The 17,998-nt window shown below is 34.7% G+C and overlaps 1 protein-coding gene across 1 annotated transcript in view; it reads left to right on the top strand.

The window, feature by feature from the left end:
• The first annotated feature begins 7,312 nt into the window (after positions 1-7,312).
• Positions 7,313-17,998, top strand: part of LOC149782338 (uncharacterized) — a 55,544-nt gene continuing 44,858 nt past the window's right edge. Inside the window, exons 1-2 of the mRNA XM_089933717.1 lie at positions 7,313-7,688; positions 10,580-10,787. Of these exons, the coding sequence (XP_089789843.1) occupies positions 7,499-7,688; positions 10,580-10,787 (398 nt within the window). The 5' untranslated portion in view covers positions 7,313-7,498. The remainder of the gene's footprint in view (positions 7,689-10,579; positions 10,788-17,998) is intronic.

The raw sequence follows: 17,998 nt of genomic DNA, 5'->3' as shown, positions 1-17,998 counted from the left end.
AATAACAGATATTTGAGCAAAGACATAATAACAACAACACGAGCCCCCGTATGTAAAATATAACAAGTCAATCAATCACATAAAGAAAATGAAACTGAAAATAAAATTTGAATTATGCACTTTCTCATTGAAATAGAATTACAGAATTTATGAGAAACGCAATTAGCCGTACTGTGATACCAATAAATGCAAAGTTCGTCATATAATCGAGTTAAATCGAGTGACTGGTCGAACTTAAATTGCCAGCATGTCAGCATAATCTGGTTACTTCTGGTCCTTTCCGAATCACTGTTGACGACAGGCCATCATTGCCATATGTCTCTCTCTCTCTCTCTCTCTCTCTCTCTCTCTCTCTCTCTCTCTAACTTTTTTGGGTCGTCAACCGTAACATGGTTGTAATCTTTTCCCACTACGTGGTTTACAGGCATGGAGCTATTTTTCCTTGTGCTTTTCCGAGACTCGCTCCCTTTTATATGAAGTCTAATCTCTCCATGGTTCCATGTCTCTCAAATTCTTCCAGACCACCGTCCCATGAATGATTTATTTAACGAGAAAATTTATTAATTTCCTAAATGTCCCTCAGACTTCAGAAAAAACTTTGACTGGTTAATTTCGCGAGGGAAATTAATTAAAACCTTGAGTTTCTTCTGGGAACACACAACCTCGTTTAGCTTAGCCAACGAGGCTTAACATTCTACAATCGCCAAACGTTGAACACTCCCATCGAAGTGAAAATAATTCTATCTAGTTTGCTTTTTTAATAACTATTCTAGAAAATATCATTTTATGACTTATGGCTTAAGATTTTCCTAAATTTGTCTCTGTCTTGTATAAACTTTGTAAATTCCTCCACTCAACATTACACTGACCCATTTGTCGGACAGTTATCCAAGCCGGTCCTAATTAAAATCCAAGAATGCCTCCAAGCAAGAGAGGTTAACCATAGCAAGCTATCAATTTATGGCGAACCTGTCCCATACGTCAATTTGAATGGTTACGTATCACACTGACCACGACAAAATGTGCTGCGACAAACATGTACAAAATTTTGCAGCTTTACAACCTTCCGGCCCGAAGTCAATGGAATTTTTTCTTACTAGAGCTGAAACCCATCCACAAAGTTTCGTAACTGTATATGGTGGAAAACGCAAGATAGGATACATTTTTCCTCCAAGTCCAAGCCATCCAAGAAGTTTGCTACCTGTTCATGGCTGATAACTCGAAATATTTCGCCGAGCGACAATGGTAAGAGAAGAACTGATGGACATCATAACATCATATGGCAGGCGTACACCCAGCTAACAATTCAACGTTGTTGCAGCGACACTGCACTTTAGTTGTGGCAACGTGGCCATATAACGTTGTGGCAACGTGATTTGGTGAACTTGCTGCGATGTTGCTACAACCTTGTTGTTTGACGTCACAAGGTAATAGTCCTCCAACATTCAAAACCTATATTTAAGTGAAAATTGAAAATTGCTTGTGTTTTTGAAACCCGTATGTCCTACCGCTGGCAAGAAGTCCAAAACTTCAATTAAACTTTACAGAAATTTAAACATTAGCATCCATGAAGGGGTAGGAGAGATAGCAGGATTTTCAAGAAGTCGGCCAATGCCAGCATATTGGATGTCAGATCTGTTACACAGTGGTCATCTGAAGCAAACATAACATCAGTCATTTGACCATAATAGAAGGAGTATATTTAAGATGCAAGGTCACACGAGTACACAAATCATGCAAACATTGTACAAATTTGCTCGCTTTAGTCAATGATGTGTGATGCTTCCTGCAAATTAGCTCAAACTCGCATATCTAAAAATGCACTCGGCACTGTATATAAGTTTAATTTCATTGATAAGATAAACTGAATCATAATACAAAACGGTTAAACAGCAAGGGTACTTAATTAAGGAGAGACAAGTGGGTTTTAAAAAAGAAAACATTTCAACATAACATATATTTTACCATCACCATTTTTACGATGATTTTCTGTATTGTATCTAAATTAAAACTCAAACTCAGTATCCCCCCGAGCAGAGTCAATCGTTGTCAAAAATCAAACTAAGTATCCCCCCCCCCCGAGCAAAGCCAATCTTTGTCGAAAACCAAACTAAGTATTCCCCAGAGCAAAGTCAATCTTTGTCGAAAATCAAACTAAGTATCCCCTGAGAGCAAAGTCAATCTTTGTCAAAAATCAAACTCAGCATCCCCTGAGCAAAGTCAATCTTTGTCGAAAATCAAACTAAGTATTGCCCAGAGCAAAGTCAATCTTTGTCGAAAATCAAACTCAGTATCCCACAGAGCAAAGTCAATCTTTGTCGAAAATCAAACTCAGTATCCCACAGAGCAAAGTCAATCGCTGTCAACGATCAAACTCAGTATCCCACGAGCAAAGTCAATATTTTTCAACAATCAAACTCAGTATCCCCCCGGGCAAAGTCAATCTTTGTCGAAAATCAAACTAAGGATCCCCCAGAGCAAAATCAATCGTTGTCAAAACTCAAACTCAGTATCCCCCAGAGCAAAGTCAATCGTTGTCAAAAATCAAACTCAGTATCCCACAGAGCAAAGTCAATCTTTTTCAACAATCAGACTCAGTATCCCCAAGAGCAAAGTCAATCTTTGTCGAAAATCAAACTAAGTATTCCCCCGAGCAAAGTCAATCTTTGTCAAAAATCAAACTCAGTATCACCCAGAGCAAAGTCAATCTTTGTCGAAAATCAAACTCAGTATCCCACAGAGCAAAGTCAAACTTTGTCAAAAATCAAACTCAGTATCCCACAGAGCAAAGTCAATCTTTGTCGAAAATCAAACTCAGTATCCCACAGAGCAAAGTCAAACTTTGTCAAAAATCAAACTCAGTATCCCACAGAGCAAAGTCAATCGTTGTCAAAAATCAAACTCAGTATCCCACAGAGCAAAGTCAATCTTTTTCAACAATCAAACTCAGTATCCCACAGAGCAAAGTCAATCTTTGTCGAAAATCAAACTAAGTATCCCCCCGAGCAAAGTCAATCTTTGTCAAAAATCAAACTCAGTATTCCCCAGAGCAAAGTCAATCTTTTTCAACAATCAAACTCAGTATTCCCAAGTGCAAAGTCAATCTTTGTCGAAAATCAAACTAAGTATCCCTCCGAGCAAAGTCAATCTTTGTCAAAAATCAAACTCAGTATCCCTCAGAGAAAACTCATTCTTTATCAAAAATCAAACTAAGTATCCCCCGAGCAAAGTCAATCTTTGTCAAAAATCAAACTCAGTATCCCCAAGAGCAAAGTCAATCTTTTTCAACAATCAAACTCAGTATCCCACAGAGCAAAGTCAATCTTTGTCGAAAATCAAACTCAGTATCGCCAAGAGAAAAGTCAATCTTTTTCAACAATCAAACTCAGTATCCCGAAGAGCAAAGTCAATCTTTGTCAAAAATCAAACTAAGTATCCCCCCGAGCAAAGTCAATCTTTGTCAAAAATCAAACTCAGTATCCCACAGAGCAAAGTCAATCTTTGTCAACAATCAAACTCAGTATCCCCCCGAGCAAAGTCAATCTTTGTCGAAAATCAAACTCAGTATCCCACAGAGCAAAGTCAATCTTTGTCAAAAATCAAACTCAGTATCCCACAGAGCAAAGTCAATCTTTGTCGAAAATCAAACTCAGTATCCCACAGAGCAAAGTCAATCGTTGTCAAAAATCAAACTCAGTATCCCACAGAGCAAAGTCAATCTTTTTCAGCAATCAAACTCAGTATCCCACAGAGCAAAGTCAATCTTTGTCAAAAATCAAACTAAGTATCCCCCGGAGCAAAGTCAATCTTTGTCAAAAATCAAACTCAGTATTCCCCAGAGCAAAGTCAATCTTTTTCAACAATCAAACTCAGTATTCCCAAGTGCAAAGTCAATCTTTGTCGAAAATCAAACTAAGTATCCCTCCGAGCAAAGTCAATCTTTGTCAAAAATCAAACTCAGTATCCCTCAGAGAAAACTCATTCTTTATCAGAAATCAAACTAAGTATCCCCCGAGCAAAGTCAATCTTTGTCAAAAATCAAACTCAGTATCCCCAAGAGCAAAGTCAATCTTTTTCAACAATCAAACTCAGTATCCCACAGAGCAAAGTCAATCTTTGTCAAAAATCAAACTCAGTATCCCCAAGAGCAAAGTCAATCTTTTTCAACAATCCAACTCAGTATCCCACAGAGCAAAGTCAATCTTTGTCGAAAATCAAACTAAGCATCCCCCCGAGCAAAGTCAATCTTTTTCAACAATCCAACTCAGTATCCCCCAGAGCAAAGTCAATCTTTGTCGAAAATCAAACTAAGTATCCCTCCGAGCAAAGTCAATCTTTGTCAAAAATCAAACTCAGTATCCCACAGAGCAAAGTCAATCTTTGTCAACAATCAAACTCAGTATCTCCCCGAGCAAAGTCAATCTTTGTCGAAAATCAAACTCAGTATCCCACAGAGCAAAGTCAATCGTTGTCAAAAATCAAACTCAGTATCCCCAAGAGCAAAGTCAATCTTTGTCGAAAATCAAACTAAGTATCCCCCCGAGCAAAGTCAATCTTTGTCAAAAATCAAACTCAGTATCTCTCAGAGCAAACTCATTCTTTATCGAAAATCAAACTAAGTATCCCCCGAGCAAAGTCAATATTTGTCAAAAATCAAACTCAGTATCCCCCAGAGCAAAGTCAATCTTTGTCGAAAATCAAACTCAGTATCCCCAAGAGAAAAGTCAATCTTTTTCAACAATCAAACTCAGTATCCCCAGAGCAAAGTCAGTCTTTGTCAACAATCAAACCCAGTATCACCCAGAGCAAAGTCAATCTTTGTCTTCTTCTGCTCATGCCCCTGCAAAACTGAAAATATAATTTTAATGCTTGAACAAAGCGATATCGTCTCATCACTGCTTACATATGTAAGATTAAAGTTGACGTACTAAAACAAAAGAATGTTGGAAAGAGGTTAAATTTTTAAGTCAACTTCAAGCATTACTTTAAACGTATTTGTTTCTCGTTATTATAGTTCTGTAGCTTAACTTGTTTCCATGAACACAATAATCCTGTCAGACAGTATAAGAAATTTAGCAAAGCTGAAATAATGATATGGCATTCAGAAATAATACACAGATGTTGGCACATTTGGCTGAATATTCCACACACATCCATAGAAAAGTGTGTGTATCCAGCAAACATGCTTTTTTACCCATACCCACACCTATACCCATTCCCAACTTTACAAGTTCTTTCATGTTTAGATTATCCATCTTATTGCTTATCAAATACATTGTATAGATAATAAAATATGTTATTTACGTGTGCTATGTTTATTACTCACAAAAACCTCATGTACATACAAATCACAGAAACAATGACAGTATTAAATTGTTTAAAACCAAAATAATAATAATAATAATAATAATAATAATAATAATAATAATATCAAATTTATATGATTCATTTAGGCCTGTAAATATCCAAATTTCATTACCTTTTAATATACATATCCTAGTTTGCATCTATGCCTATTAGCATGTATACATCGGTGCAAACTTACATTTCTTTAAATTTCGGTTGTAATTTATTTAATTTTATTATACTCGAATTTTTAAACATAGTTTGGTCAAGAACGATAAATCTTATTTTCGTGAGCTAAGCGCATGCGTACTTAAAATACCCACTAAATCGAAGCATTTAATTGCGTTAACCCATCCCCATCCTCATTGTTATTCTCTAAAACCCCGCCCACCACCAACCCAAAGTGTATCAACATAATTTATTTAATACGGGTCAAATGAAAGGTCACATAAATACGCCAAAACAAATTATGTCATTGTATGTATAGATTGAACATATTGGCCGAGAGACCACATTTTCTTTCTTTGGAAATGGCACCGCCTGGTAGAATCGTGTTGACATGTGCATGAATGCCTCAACATATATGATAAAACAATCAGCAAAGAAGAATCTCAGTATCACAATAGAAACGATACTTCAACTAAATATTCGAATTATAGATTAATTAATTAATTTGCATACCTTGATCGTTGAAAAAAGCAGACTATCATGATCTCAGCCACCAATGTTATTCGGCCGGCACGGAAACTTCGGTTTGCATGTTCGTAAAAAGATTGAAAAACCATAATATAGCAAGTCATGCATATAATTTAAAAGCACCCGAATAAAATATTTTATGACAAATATTGTAAACTTCGTTCAGTTATTTCTTTTTAAACTAAAAATGAAAAGAGCTAGGAAAGTTGTAAGTGATTGTTCGGACCGCTTGGGTGGCCTAAGTGGTTAAAGCAGCCGCCTCGGATGCGGGAGGTCGCGGGTTCGAACCCCGGCCGAGTCATGCCAAAGAGTTATACAGAAAATTATACTAGCAACTGCCTCGCTTGGCGCTCAACATTAAAAGGTTAGTGTTAGGACACGTTGATCTGGTGTCAGGATAATGTGACTGGGTAGGACAGGATGTCACATGTCTGCGGCATGATGTCTCAGTGCTAGACATCATTATGAACCGCCACACTTCAACTTTTTTTTTAGCGATATGACTAAAATTTTTTTTAAAGCTACGTTAAAAATTTAACACACACACACCCACACACGCACACACACACGCACGTACACACACAAACACAATGATTGTTCCCCCTAATAGTGCAAAGTTAAACACAACATTGGTACAACACTGTAAACACCTTTCGTATTGTTGTAGATGATGTTAGAATCAATACAGGTCCCGTTATTTTTTTAATATTTAATATCGTTTATATCAGCGGACTATTAAGATTATATTCATGTATATGTTTTAGCAACGTTGCTACAACGTCACATACCCAAGTAATCAAATCATAACCGCACAACAACTGTTAAAGCTACTTTAAAAATCCAAATCACACACACACTTCACATCAACATCGTGAAAACGTGTGCTTGCTGTGCAGCAAAGAAAACCTCAAAATATACGCCATTCATTATTTTCTTTATTGACAACAACAATCAGATATGTGATACAGTATTATAAAAGTAAGAAGTCGTTCAATTCTTCTACGTATAAAGTTTTTTTATTTTATTTTATATTTTACGAAACGATGGCTGTAGCCAAGGAAAATCTAAGGCACTTGGCTAGTCTGGTTCCCTGCTTAGTATGCTCTCTGCGTTGCACTCCGAAGGCTTTAACAGTTTAACGCTACTTTTACTAGCGGAGTGCAACGCAGGGAGCATATTAAGAAGGGAACCAGACTAGCATTTGGCTTGATTGCAATATTAGTGGTCACTCAAATGCGCATGCGTGAATTTAAGTAATTTTTTTTTTCTTGTTCAATAGCGCTTACGTGTTGTTTATCACATAGTCGCCCTTGTTAGACTTCACGGATGTTATAAATATCAGTTGCGTGCTACGAACAAGTGCAAGCTATATTGGTTTTAAATCCACTTCGGTTAGGAAGACATGTTATGAGCTGTAAATTTCACTGAAGAAAATTATTTGCGAATGAAATAGAAGATGATTTGGCGTGCAGTAGCTCTCGAGTTACACCGGTCACTACATCGGATCAGATATGGTCTCACACCACTAGCATCTTTAACAAAAGTTTTGGGGACAAATAATCATGGTCCATCTGAAACTTCCCTCGTTGTCAGATGGGCCCCCCATGTACGGAGCATGACTAGTGCAGCTGCCAACCGTAACACAGGTAAGTTAATTGTTTTATTTAGTTTGGGAGGTGGTGGATAATAGTTGTTGTTGTAGGGTTTAACGCCATTTTTCAGCACAAGATAGGCTATACATGGCGGCCAGTATAAATGGTGGAGGAAGAACCCGGGAAACCCCCGGAAAGAACCACCTACCCACGAGAAGCTACTGGCAAGCTTTCTCACCTAACCACATTAGCCGAATCCGAGACTCGAAGTCACGCAGACAGGTGAGATGGCAGTGATCCGTAACGGTGAGCGCTTTAGACCACTCGGCGGTGGATACTACTAGTAAGAGACCTGATGTTAGTACACTCACACACACACACACACACACACACGTATTTATATATCATCACAAGTAAGATCATTGTGCCTAATAAGCTAAATCGCGGAGGGTGGTGGTAGTGTAGTTGCTAATTGTATGTGAGCAGATAGAACTAGAGTGTTTGATAATAGTGTTTGCGTTTGGAAATGATGTTGGCAATTGCTCGCTTACTTGAAGATGTAGTTTAGCTATCTAATGGAAACGTTTGTCTGCTGTGAATTGAAAACAAATCTTAGCACATTATGACCGTTTCAGGTTTTTTCTTTTCTTCTTCTGATGCATAACATATTTTTACCCATAAAGGCCCTAATAACATCTAACCTAATGCTAACTCGTAAGTCTCCATGGAGTAATCAACATTTTGTTCATGGCCATAACTCAACCTCATCGAACCCTGCCTCCTAAATGCTGGTTATCCATCCGTGACCAATCTAGCTGAGCGTCGTCATTTAAAAAAAAAAAGAATTTGTTCTATATCAGCCATTCGACCGATTAATGGATCTAATTTCAAACGCTTGTTTTTAATTGGGGATAATTTCATGGATCGCACTTTAAGCTTATTAAACACATACGAATTGGGATGTCACCAGTATTGGAAGTATTCTTACCGCCAAGAAAAGACGTAACAATTAAATGAAGCTATATGACTAGACTTGATATTACTTTCATATTGTTGAAGGAAGGAAGGTTTTAACGCTACTTTTAAGCAGTCATGAGAGAGAGAGAGAGCGAGGGAGAGAGAGATGTAACTGTCAGATCGTTGGCAGCATCTGATAGGTCGAACCGTATATTACTACAGACAAGTTCACGTGAAAAATATACCACATCAGCGGTTATAATAAAGTATGATAGGGGCCATCCATTTAGTACGTACGCACAAATCTGGCAGATCTTGAACCCTTTCTCCTGTACACATGCGTACATTTTTACACCCCCACCTGTGTACGTACGCTTGACGCACCCCCCCCCCCCAATTCTATATAACGGCCTATATTTAATCCACGCAGAAACGACCAAGGATTAATAATATTAACGTGTTTAATAAAACAGATAGTCCAACTACGTTGACTGTCTGGCTGCATCAAAGAAATAAGCTGCGTAACTGTGGCTCATTTGAAGAACAATGTAGACAAAATATTATCGAGGTTTAACTCCACCCCCGTTTCCTATTCGTACGTACATTATCAATAGACACCCTCCACATACGCAAGCGTATGCATTTGGGTTACCCCCACCTCATCCATGCGTACGTACTAAATGGACGGCCCCATATATATCATAGATGGTCCTCATGACTAATTCTGGTCGAGTTTTCTAAAGAGTGGATCGACTATCCTGAATAAAATAGGCGTGTTTAAAAGCAACGAAGCGTACGTAACACGAAGCTTGTTCTCTATGTAGTCCGCTCTATGTTTTCATGTGTTCGGGTTAGAAATTAAACCATCAGGAGCGATAATCGCACCCAATTCCTTTTTAACATTTCTAAGCCTCTTTTAACATGGATACTCCTTTAGATACACAGCGTCCCCACCTCCAACTTCTAGCTAGGCTATATATATATATATATATATATATATATATATATATATATATATATATATATATATATATATATATATATATGGGAAATTGTACGTCTTCCGGGATAACACAACACAAAGGTTTGATCTAACCATTTGTTAATGTTTACGTTACAGCTGACTCAACCAGAGAAAACACTCCAACTAGTTTCTGACACTAATGTTATCATACGGCATTTAGGGTTACAAATGAGCGTGGAGCGAACTGCAACTGTCTGATCGTTGGTAGCAACTGATAGTTCGAACTGTATATTACTACAGACAAGTTCACATGAACAATACACCACTTCAGTAGTTATAATAAAGTTTTAATAATTTCGTAACGATTGTTTCGAACTAATCGAGCTCTTCATTAGGGATCACTTTACATCAGCAAAACCTGCACTAAACATGACATAAATGTATGTAGCGGGTTCGAACCTCGGTCGTGCCATACCAACGACATAAAAATGGTACCAACGGCTGCCTCTTTTGGCACTCAGCATTAAGAGGTTAGTGTTAGCACTGGTCAGTCTGGTGTCAGGATAATGTGAAGGGGTGAGACATGATGCCACGTGTCTGCGGCACGATGCCCCAATGCTAGACATCGCCATTAACAGCCACTCTGTAGACATCGTAGCGATCATTTTAAATACTAATAAATGATATCACCATACAGATTAGATAATTTTAATTCATACTCTAAGGAGTTTAGAACCTGGGCTCGCGGGTTTCGGAATCCATCGCTGTGTACCTATCTTCGATGGTGGTATATGGTTTAGTGCTTGCAGGCGAAGTGATAGGTGCCGTAAGCTGCACACACACACACACACACACACACATATATATATATATATATATATATATATATATATATATATATAGAGAGAGAGAGAGAGAGAGAGAGAGAGAGAGAGAGAGAGAGAGAATATATATATATATATATATATATAGAGAGAGAGAGAGAGACTGTGTTAAGTATATCTTTCTGTTTTCTTTATATCAGACATGTTCTGCTATCAGTGCGAGCAGGCGCAGTTCAGAAAGGGCTGTACAAAAGTAGGAGTCTGCGGTAAAAGCCCACAAGTGACGGCACTTCAGGACCTGCTGATCTATGTCGTAAAAGGACTATCTGTGTGTGCTAACATGGCCGCAAAGAATGGGATAGATGTACCGCGAGACGTCAGCGAATTCGTGTTTAAAGCTCTTTTTAGGTAATTAGAAAACTGATTATACAAGCTCGTGTTTTTGTTGTTTTTTTGGGTGGGGAGGGGTGTGTGTTTATTTTGTTGAAAACGTTTTATTCCTCTTCCTTTTGCTTTTGAAATTCACGAAAAGGTGGCTTTTGAAAATGTGAGCTTGGCAATCGGGTTATGTTTAGTCTTGATCGTGTTAAGATAAATATTAAGAACAATAGCATCATGTAAATATTTCAACGGGAACCGTGGTGGCTCAGTGGTTGGCGTGCCAGACACGAATGAAAGGGTGTGGGTTCGAACCCTAACATCGGATAATAGTCTAGATTAACTATCATGATGTTTTTTGGGGCAATATTTGCCTCGGCACTAAATGACATACTTGTGTTGCAGTGCAATAAAGCACCAAAGAAAATATTTTTTTACACTGGTTTACCACCTAACGCAATTCAGACAAATTGGGTGATATATATTATATAATTGATGACTATCTGAAACATTTATGAATAAATAGAGATAAACACTCTTATTAATATTTGTATTATGTATAATGCACATTAAAAAGAACAATAAAAACAATATATTATATCTTGATATATTATTGACAAATGTTCAATATTTCATCAGAACTCAGAAACAGACTTGAGTAATTAATGTCGTAAAGTGTTTTGGAATTTAGAGACGGTAAATCGAACAGGTTTCCTTTAACTAGCAACAGGGGACACCGCTAGAGGGCACTGGCGATCAAGATTAACGTTTTCTCAAAATGTCAACCTCATTACATCCGGTACTTTCTCCGCTTTAGTATGCAAAAAGCCGACATTATTACATCCGACTGTTTTAATGGTTGAAAGGTCAATTGTCTATATTTAGCGTATAAAACACTGGGCCATTTCTACACCTTATTCAGCGGAAGAAAACGAAAAACGAATCTTCCAAAACGCTGAAAAACTAAATAAACGAACATATACTCTCACCTACGCCTACTTTTTAAATACGTTGGAGTTATTTTTACGAGAATAATGGTAAAATGTGTGCGAATATTTGCGGAAAACCCACGAATTACGTCTTTTTCAAAGGTCATCCATGCCAGCAAGAACGGTAACTCTTCCCGGCACATGGGTACGTACAAAATGTAAACAATGACAACAATACGACATAATTTGGGTTAAAAAACACACGAAAATTTTGATTGTATTACAAGGCAGACGTTTATAGCAGGGAATCGGATTATACAGACGTACTGTCTTTCATTATATCAAGCTTATTACAAAATATTTGTACAATTTTTGTTGTGTAATATATTTTCGAGGTTAGAGACTCGACGGGAGTATCACTCACCGACTCAGTGATACTACACGTATTGATAATATTATGTGATTGTGATCACTGAGATATTATCAATGTCATGTCCTCTGTTCTACGTACGATTCTTATCTAGAGACACTGGTATTAAAATTAAAATGTTCATGTTTAGTAGGGATGGAAAAGAGGTAAAAGTTAACTATTTTTCAGATTTTTGAAGAATGAAAACAAATTCATTTAAAATTATCATGCCATTGTTTGTGAATATCAATATGAATATTGTCGTCATAAGCCAAGAATCGATCTGTAGTATTTCTCCATTTAAACAAATACATAATTATAAATATTTCTTGAGAACCAACTCAGTGCCAGTTTCTTCTCTATCTCTGATACCACAATTGTATTTACTTCATGAACTATGTAATATTGCTCAAAACAATGGCCATAATTATTATGAAAATATCGCAAAGTTAGGACATCCAAAATTTAATGTTGCACCATCCTAAGCTGACACTATAGAAATCCTGACTTACTGTATTGAAAACTTAGTGGAAAACCTTTTGACATTGATTTTATTTTATAGATATGAAAACTGACCAAATATATCTTATGATAACTAAATTCTAAAATAGCAATTGTTATTTACTAAATTGTGATTTCAGAAAAATGTATATATGTACAAGAACACTGTAACGAATATGCACTATTGGTTTTAAGAGTAACATACAATTTCAACTTGGTATGACTCATGATTATGCTATTTCATGCAAAAATGTTAGCAGGCGTGTGATAAAAAGGCACAGAAAGTCTTCAGAAGTACCTGGAACATAGAAAAAGTGAATTTATTCTTGAAGCTGAATGTTTACAAACATTTATATATAACCATACGTAAAAAATATGCAACTTTCAGCATGAAGTAACATGAGGTCAAGAATTTTCAAAAAGTGACCAAAGACCAGTATTAAAATTGGTGGATGGTACATGTGTTTGAATGCTTCCTGTGAATTTATTTGAAGAGATATCATAAAGATTGGCTCAGTTTTGAAATCTGCACACTCAAATTAAGCGGAAAATATTCTATTTTAAAAGCAACATATCAATTCAACTTGTGTATGACTCAAAAATATAGTATTTCATGCAAACATGTTGGGGGATGGGATGATTAAAAGGCACAGGGGGGCTCCTGAATTACCTGGAACATAAAAAAGTCAATTTATTCTTAAAGCTGAATGTTCACAAAACATTTCTATATAAAATATATGTAAGAAATATGAAAATTTCAGCTTGATATAACATGAGGTCAAGAATTTTAAAAAATTGCCAAAGACCAATATTAAAAATGGTGGACGGTACATGTGTTTGAATGCTTCCTGGGAATTTATTTGAAAAGATATCATAAAGATGGGATCATTTTTGAAATCTGCACACTCAAATTATGCAGAAAACATTTTTATATATTCTGTAATTATGAAAAAATCATCCCCTGTTGCTACTTTAACAGATGTTCATCTCAGAAGCAGTTTGTTGAAATAGGTTGAAAGGAGAAATCTTGCAAAGTATGGGAACTCTTGTTAAAATGTGCGGCAATATGAGATGAAAATGATTGGTCGATTATAATGTTTTATGTCTGATCTATGTTGGTTCATACGTTTCGATATTTGTTGACTGGTTTGTCCAGTATATTGGATGCCACATTTTTTGCATGTGATCAAATAAATAACATTTGATGTTGCACAATTAGGATCACAACGCATATTTTCTTTCGTTTTATTACTATTGAAAGACGTATTTTCATTAATAAAAGAACAGTGCGAACATCTAGGTATATTACACTTAGTAGATGATACCTTTTTATATAGTGTTTTTCTAGTTTAGAATTGATTTTTAGTCCTTTTATAAGCAAGCTTGATTTTGCTTTCGTGTAGCGATTTAACACTTATTTTACATGATAATTTTAGTAAATTCCAATATTGTTCGATAATCTTAAATATATTAGGCAAATTGGATTATATTCAGTAACAAAAGGAATGATATGTTCATTTCTATTTTTGATTTTACATTATAAAGATTTGTGTTTTGTAAGAGAAGATACTTTTTGGAAAGCAGTATTAATGATGTCAATAGGGTAATTTCTACTTAAGAAAATGCTGACCTAACTCTGTCAAAGATGATTTAAAAACAATGTCAGCTGAAATAGTTATATATATATTTTTGCTTGACTATATGGTATCCTGTTTTTATATGATTTAGGATGGCATTGAAGAATATTCAACTATCAGCTGAATATTTGTGTTTTTAACATGAACCATGGTAGTGATATCATTATTTTCATTCTTTACGACTTCTACGTCCAAAAATGACACTTTCGTTTCAGACACATTGAATGTAAATTTTATTGTTGGATGTAATTTGTTTAAACAGTCTATAAAAGAATAAAGGTCTTCTAAAGACTGAATCCAAACCATAAAGATATCCTCTAAAAACCTTAACCACACCTGGTTTTAAGAGGCATTTATTTACGAAACTATTTTCTAATTTCCCCATAAATAAAGATGAATAAGAAGACGGCAGAGGACTACCAATTGCTGTTCCCAACTTTTGGAGATAGTTTATATTGCCAAATTGAAAAAAGTTATTTTCGAGCACAAGTTTTATCAAATCACAAACAGGTTCTTTTGATAGTTTACATGTATATTCGTTTTCTTCAAGATAATATTTACACTCTTCGATACCATCATTGTGTGGTATATTCGTGCAGAGTGAAACCACATCAGGCGCAACTAGGAATGAAGTTTCAGTTAGTTTCGGTAAAGATTTCAGTTTGATAATGAAATCAAAAGTATCTTTGACATATAAAGGTAGTGATTTCGTCAGTGGTTGTAAAATATGATCAATATATTGCGATGTATTATTTTAACTGAGTTACATATATAAATAATGGGGCTACCTAAATATCCTAAAGATAGTAACTTCTCAACCGTTTTATGTATTTTGGGTAAAATAGAAAACTGAGTTGTGCGTATTTTTTGTGTGAAGATATCTAGTTCATCATATATGGATCAATTGTGTACAGAGATTTGATTAATACATTTGTTTACTTTTTCTTTAATTTCTTAAGAAGGATTACAGGAAAGTTTTATATAATATTCTTCATTTAATTGTGTACAGAGATTTGATTAATACATTTGTTTACTTTTTCTTTAATTTCTTAAGAAGGATTACAGGAAAGTTTTATATAATATTCTTCATTTAATTGTCTTTCAACTTCTTTAATATAATCCTCCTTATTCATTATTACTATGGTGCAAGGCTTATCAGCTTTTTTAATAATAATACTTTCGTCTTGTGACAAGGTACGTAAAGAATTTAGTTCTTCTTTAGATATGTTTGTAAAATGTTTTCTTTTAGGACTGCTATTCAAAATTTCTTGTTTAGTTGCTTCAGTATAAAAATTGAGATAAATATCTCATCCACTAGAAGGTGTAAATGATGATTCTTTTTGTATTGAAAAAGGACTTTTTTTGTAGATGAAACCTACTTTAATATTGTGAATATGTACATGATTTTAACGATATTGTGTATTTGAAAAATGCTTCTGCTATATTAATATTATCATGCACTTTGGTTATCAGGAAAGATATTAACCCCTTACCTAGAACAATGTAATCACTATTAGTTAGAATTTGCTTAGAAAGGTTTAATACAGATTCTTTTCCTCTTTCGATCTCCTTTTTTCTTTTCTTTTCTTTCTTCCATCTGTTCTTGTTGTGTATTCTAATAAATCTCCTATTCTTTCTGCTGTTTGTGTTGTCTGCAACATATCCTTGAGGGTTTCCATTGTATTGTTGTATTACAGTTATGATGGACTCCTGTGTAACTTTCTTCGCCCATTTTTTAACTTCATCTTCGTAGCTTGCCTTTTTGTATGCCTGGGGCTTTTAAGTTTTTTGCTTAACCATTCATTGAATTGTTTTGAATGAGTCTATTATTTTTTCTGTGTCATTTGGTTGATAGGTTATTCTTGCTGTTGGTGATGAACGTTCCATTTCATTTTCAATTCTTGGTCGTTGTTTATTCTGTGTGTGATTCTTAGTTACTGCACATTTATTTTTGACATTGATGAAGACTGAAGTTAATTTCATCTGCTGATTCATTTGGTTGTTGATTATATCTTTGTGATTTCTCTCTAGTAATTTTCAATCAGGATGTTTCTGGTTGTCCTGGACAATTATTTTTCTCTCTTTTTAAATTTTGTAACTTTTTAAGTGGACTTGACAATAGTTCTCTTTTTTAGATTCCGTTTTTTAAAAAAAAGTTATTCATAAAAAATGTCAGCATTGCCTTTTATCAAAGTTTTTAGTTCGTTCTTCTAGTTCTTCGCCTATTTTGATCACTCTTCTCTGATGTTCTTCTTTTGGTCTATCACATATTTCCAACGATACTTTTTTGCAATAGGGAGTCAATAGATTCTTGAAACTTATTTGATGCTGTATCATTCCCAATATAAATTTTAATTTTAAACGTAATCCCCTTGGCACATGATTGTCTTCCAGATAATTTTCAAGAAAGCGTGCGTGTAATCCATTTTTCATCTGTTTCTCCGCTAATTTTTCCATTGTGGCTTTTAAATACGTCGTTATATTGCTAATCCTTGGATTATATGTTGATGCCATGGCGTTGTCGAGGTTTTATTGATAAATTATAAAATAAACAACACCAACACGTAGAATGTGTGGTCGGTTTCACTTCAATTCTTCATGAGACTAAATTCAAACTGAATTCAATATCATTGCTTACGATATTAAATATTTTCTGTTTCTAATTGATCAATGATATAAACAATATGGCATTAATAAGATGACGTCATAACTTACATTTTTAAACTAGTTGTCTTATTCTTTAATGAATAATTAACAAGGAAATATGCATTTACGACACAGATTAATGATATTTTAATACATAAGAATACATAAAACTGGATCGTAAAGATAAATATATCTGTATTGATAACTATCTAAAAAATTTATGAATAAAGAGGTATAAAGTTGTATTGATATTTTTATTATAAATAATGCACATTTTAAAAAAAAATAAAAAAGAAACAATTAAACAAAAAAAGAGAAATAGAAAAAAAATAATATAACAAAATTAATATATTATATCTTGATATGTTATTGATGAATGTTTACTATTTCATCAAAACTTGATTTATATAATAAAAATATGGTGTACATAATACTTATAATCAAATATTTTATAAATCATCATAATATATTGAGATTTAATTTTAAAATGCCCCTTCATTTTGAAAGAATTAGTAAACTTATTTTTATGATATTAGTTTATACTTTCACTAGTTAAGTTATTCTGTAAATTAGAATAATATACAAATATTCTTAACTAATTTTAAACGGGACAATTCACAAACATTTTTATTATATATATATATATATATATATATATATATATATATATATATATATATATATACCTGTATATTGAGCCTGTCTAGCAGCAATGTATATATTACACTCGCCTGAAACTGATTACTTCTATCAGAAGTCATGTAGATATATGCTTCCCTCAATGCCCCTGCGTGCATGCGCCAGTGCCGTAATTAGTTGTAAAATGTTGCCTCCATTAAATGAGTCACCAGGTGGCGCACGAGTGAGAACTCTTATTCAGTTGTTATATGACATGTTTCAGTATTTACAGTTATATAATGCTGAGCTCATATATACTTTAATAAAATTTGGATACCGTGCATACATATATACATTTAAATAGTGTCTCTCCATTCAGAATACATATTGAACTGAGAACCAGTCTTTCAGATTTATGAACGTTTATGCTAAAGGTCTACATGGATTTTTGTTTCCTTCTATTTCATATGCATTGCCTAAATTGATCAATTATAAACAAAT

This window comes from Sinohyriopsis cumingii, chromosome 15 (genome assembly GCF_028554795.1).
Source record: "Sinohyriopsis cumingii isolate HCF-2022 chromosome 15, ASM2855479v2, whole genome shotgun sequence".
NCBI lineage: Eukaryota > Metazoa > Mollusca > Bivalvia > Unionida > Unionidae > Sinohyriopsis > Sinohyriopsis cumingii.
The sequence above is the reverse complement of the archived record's forward strand: the minus strand, read 5'-3'. Positions and strand labels throughout refer to the sequence as shown.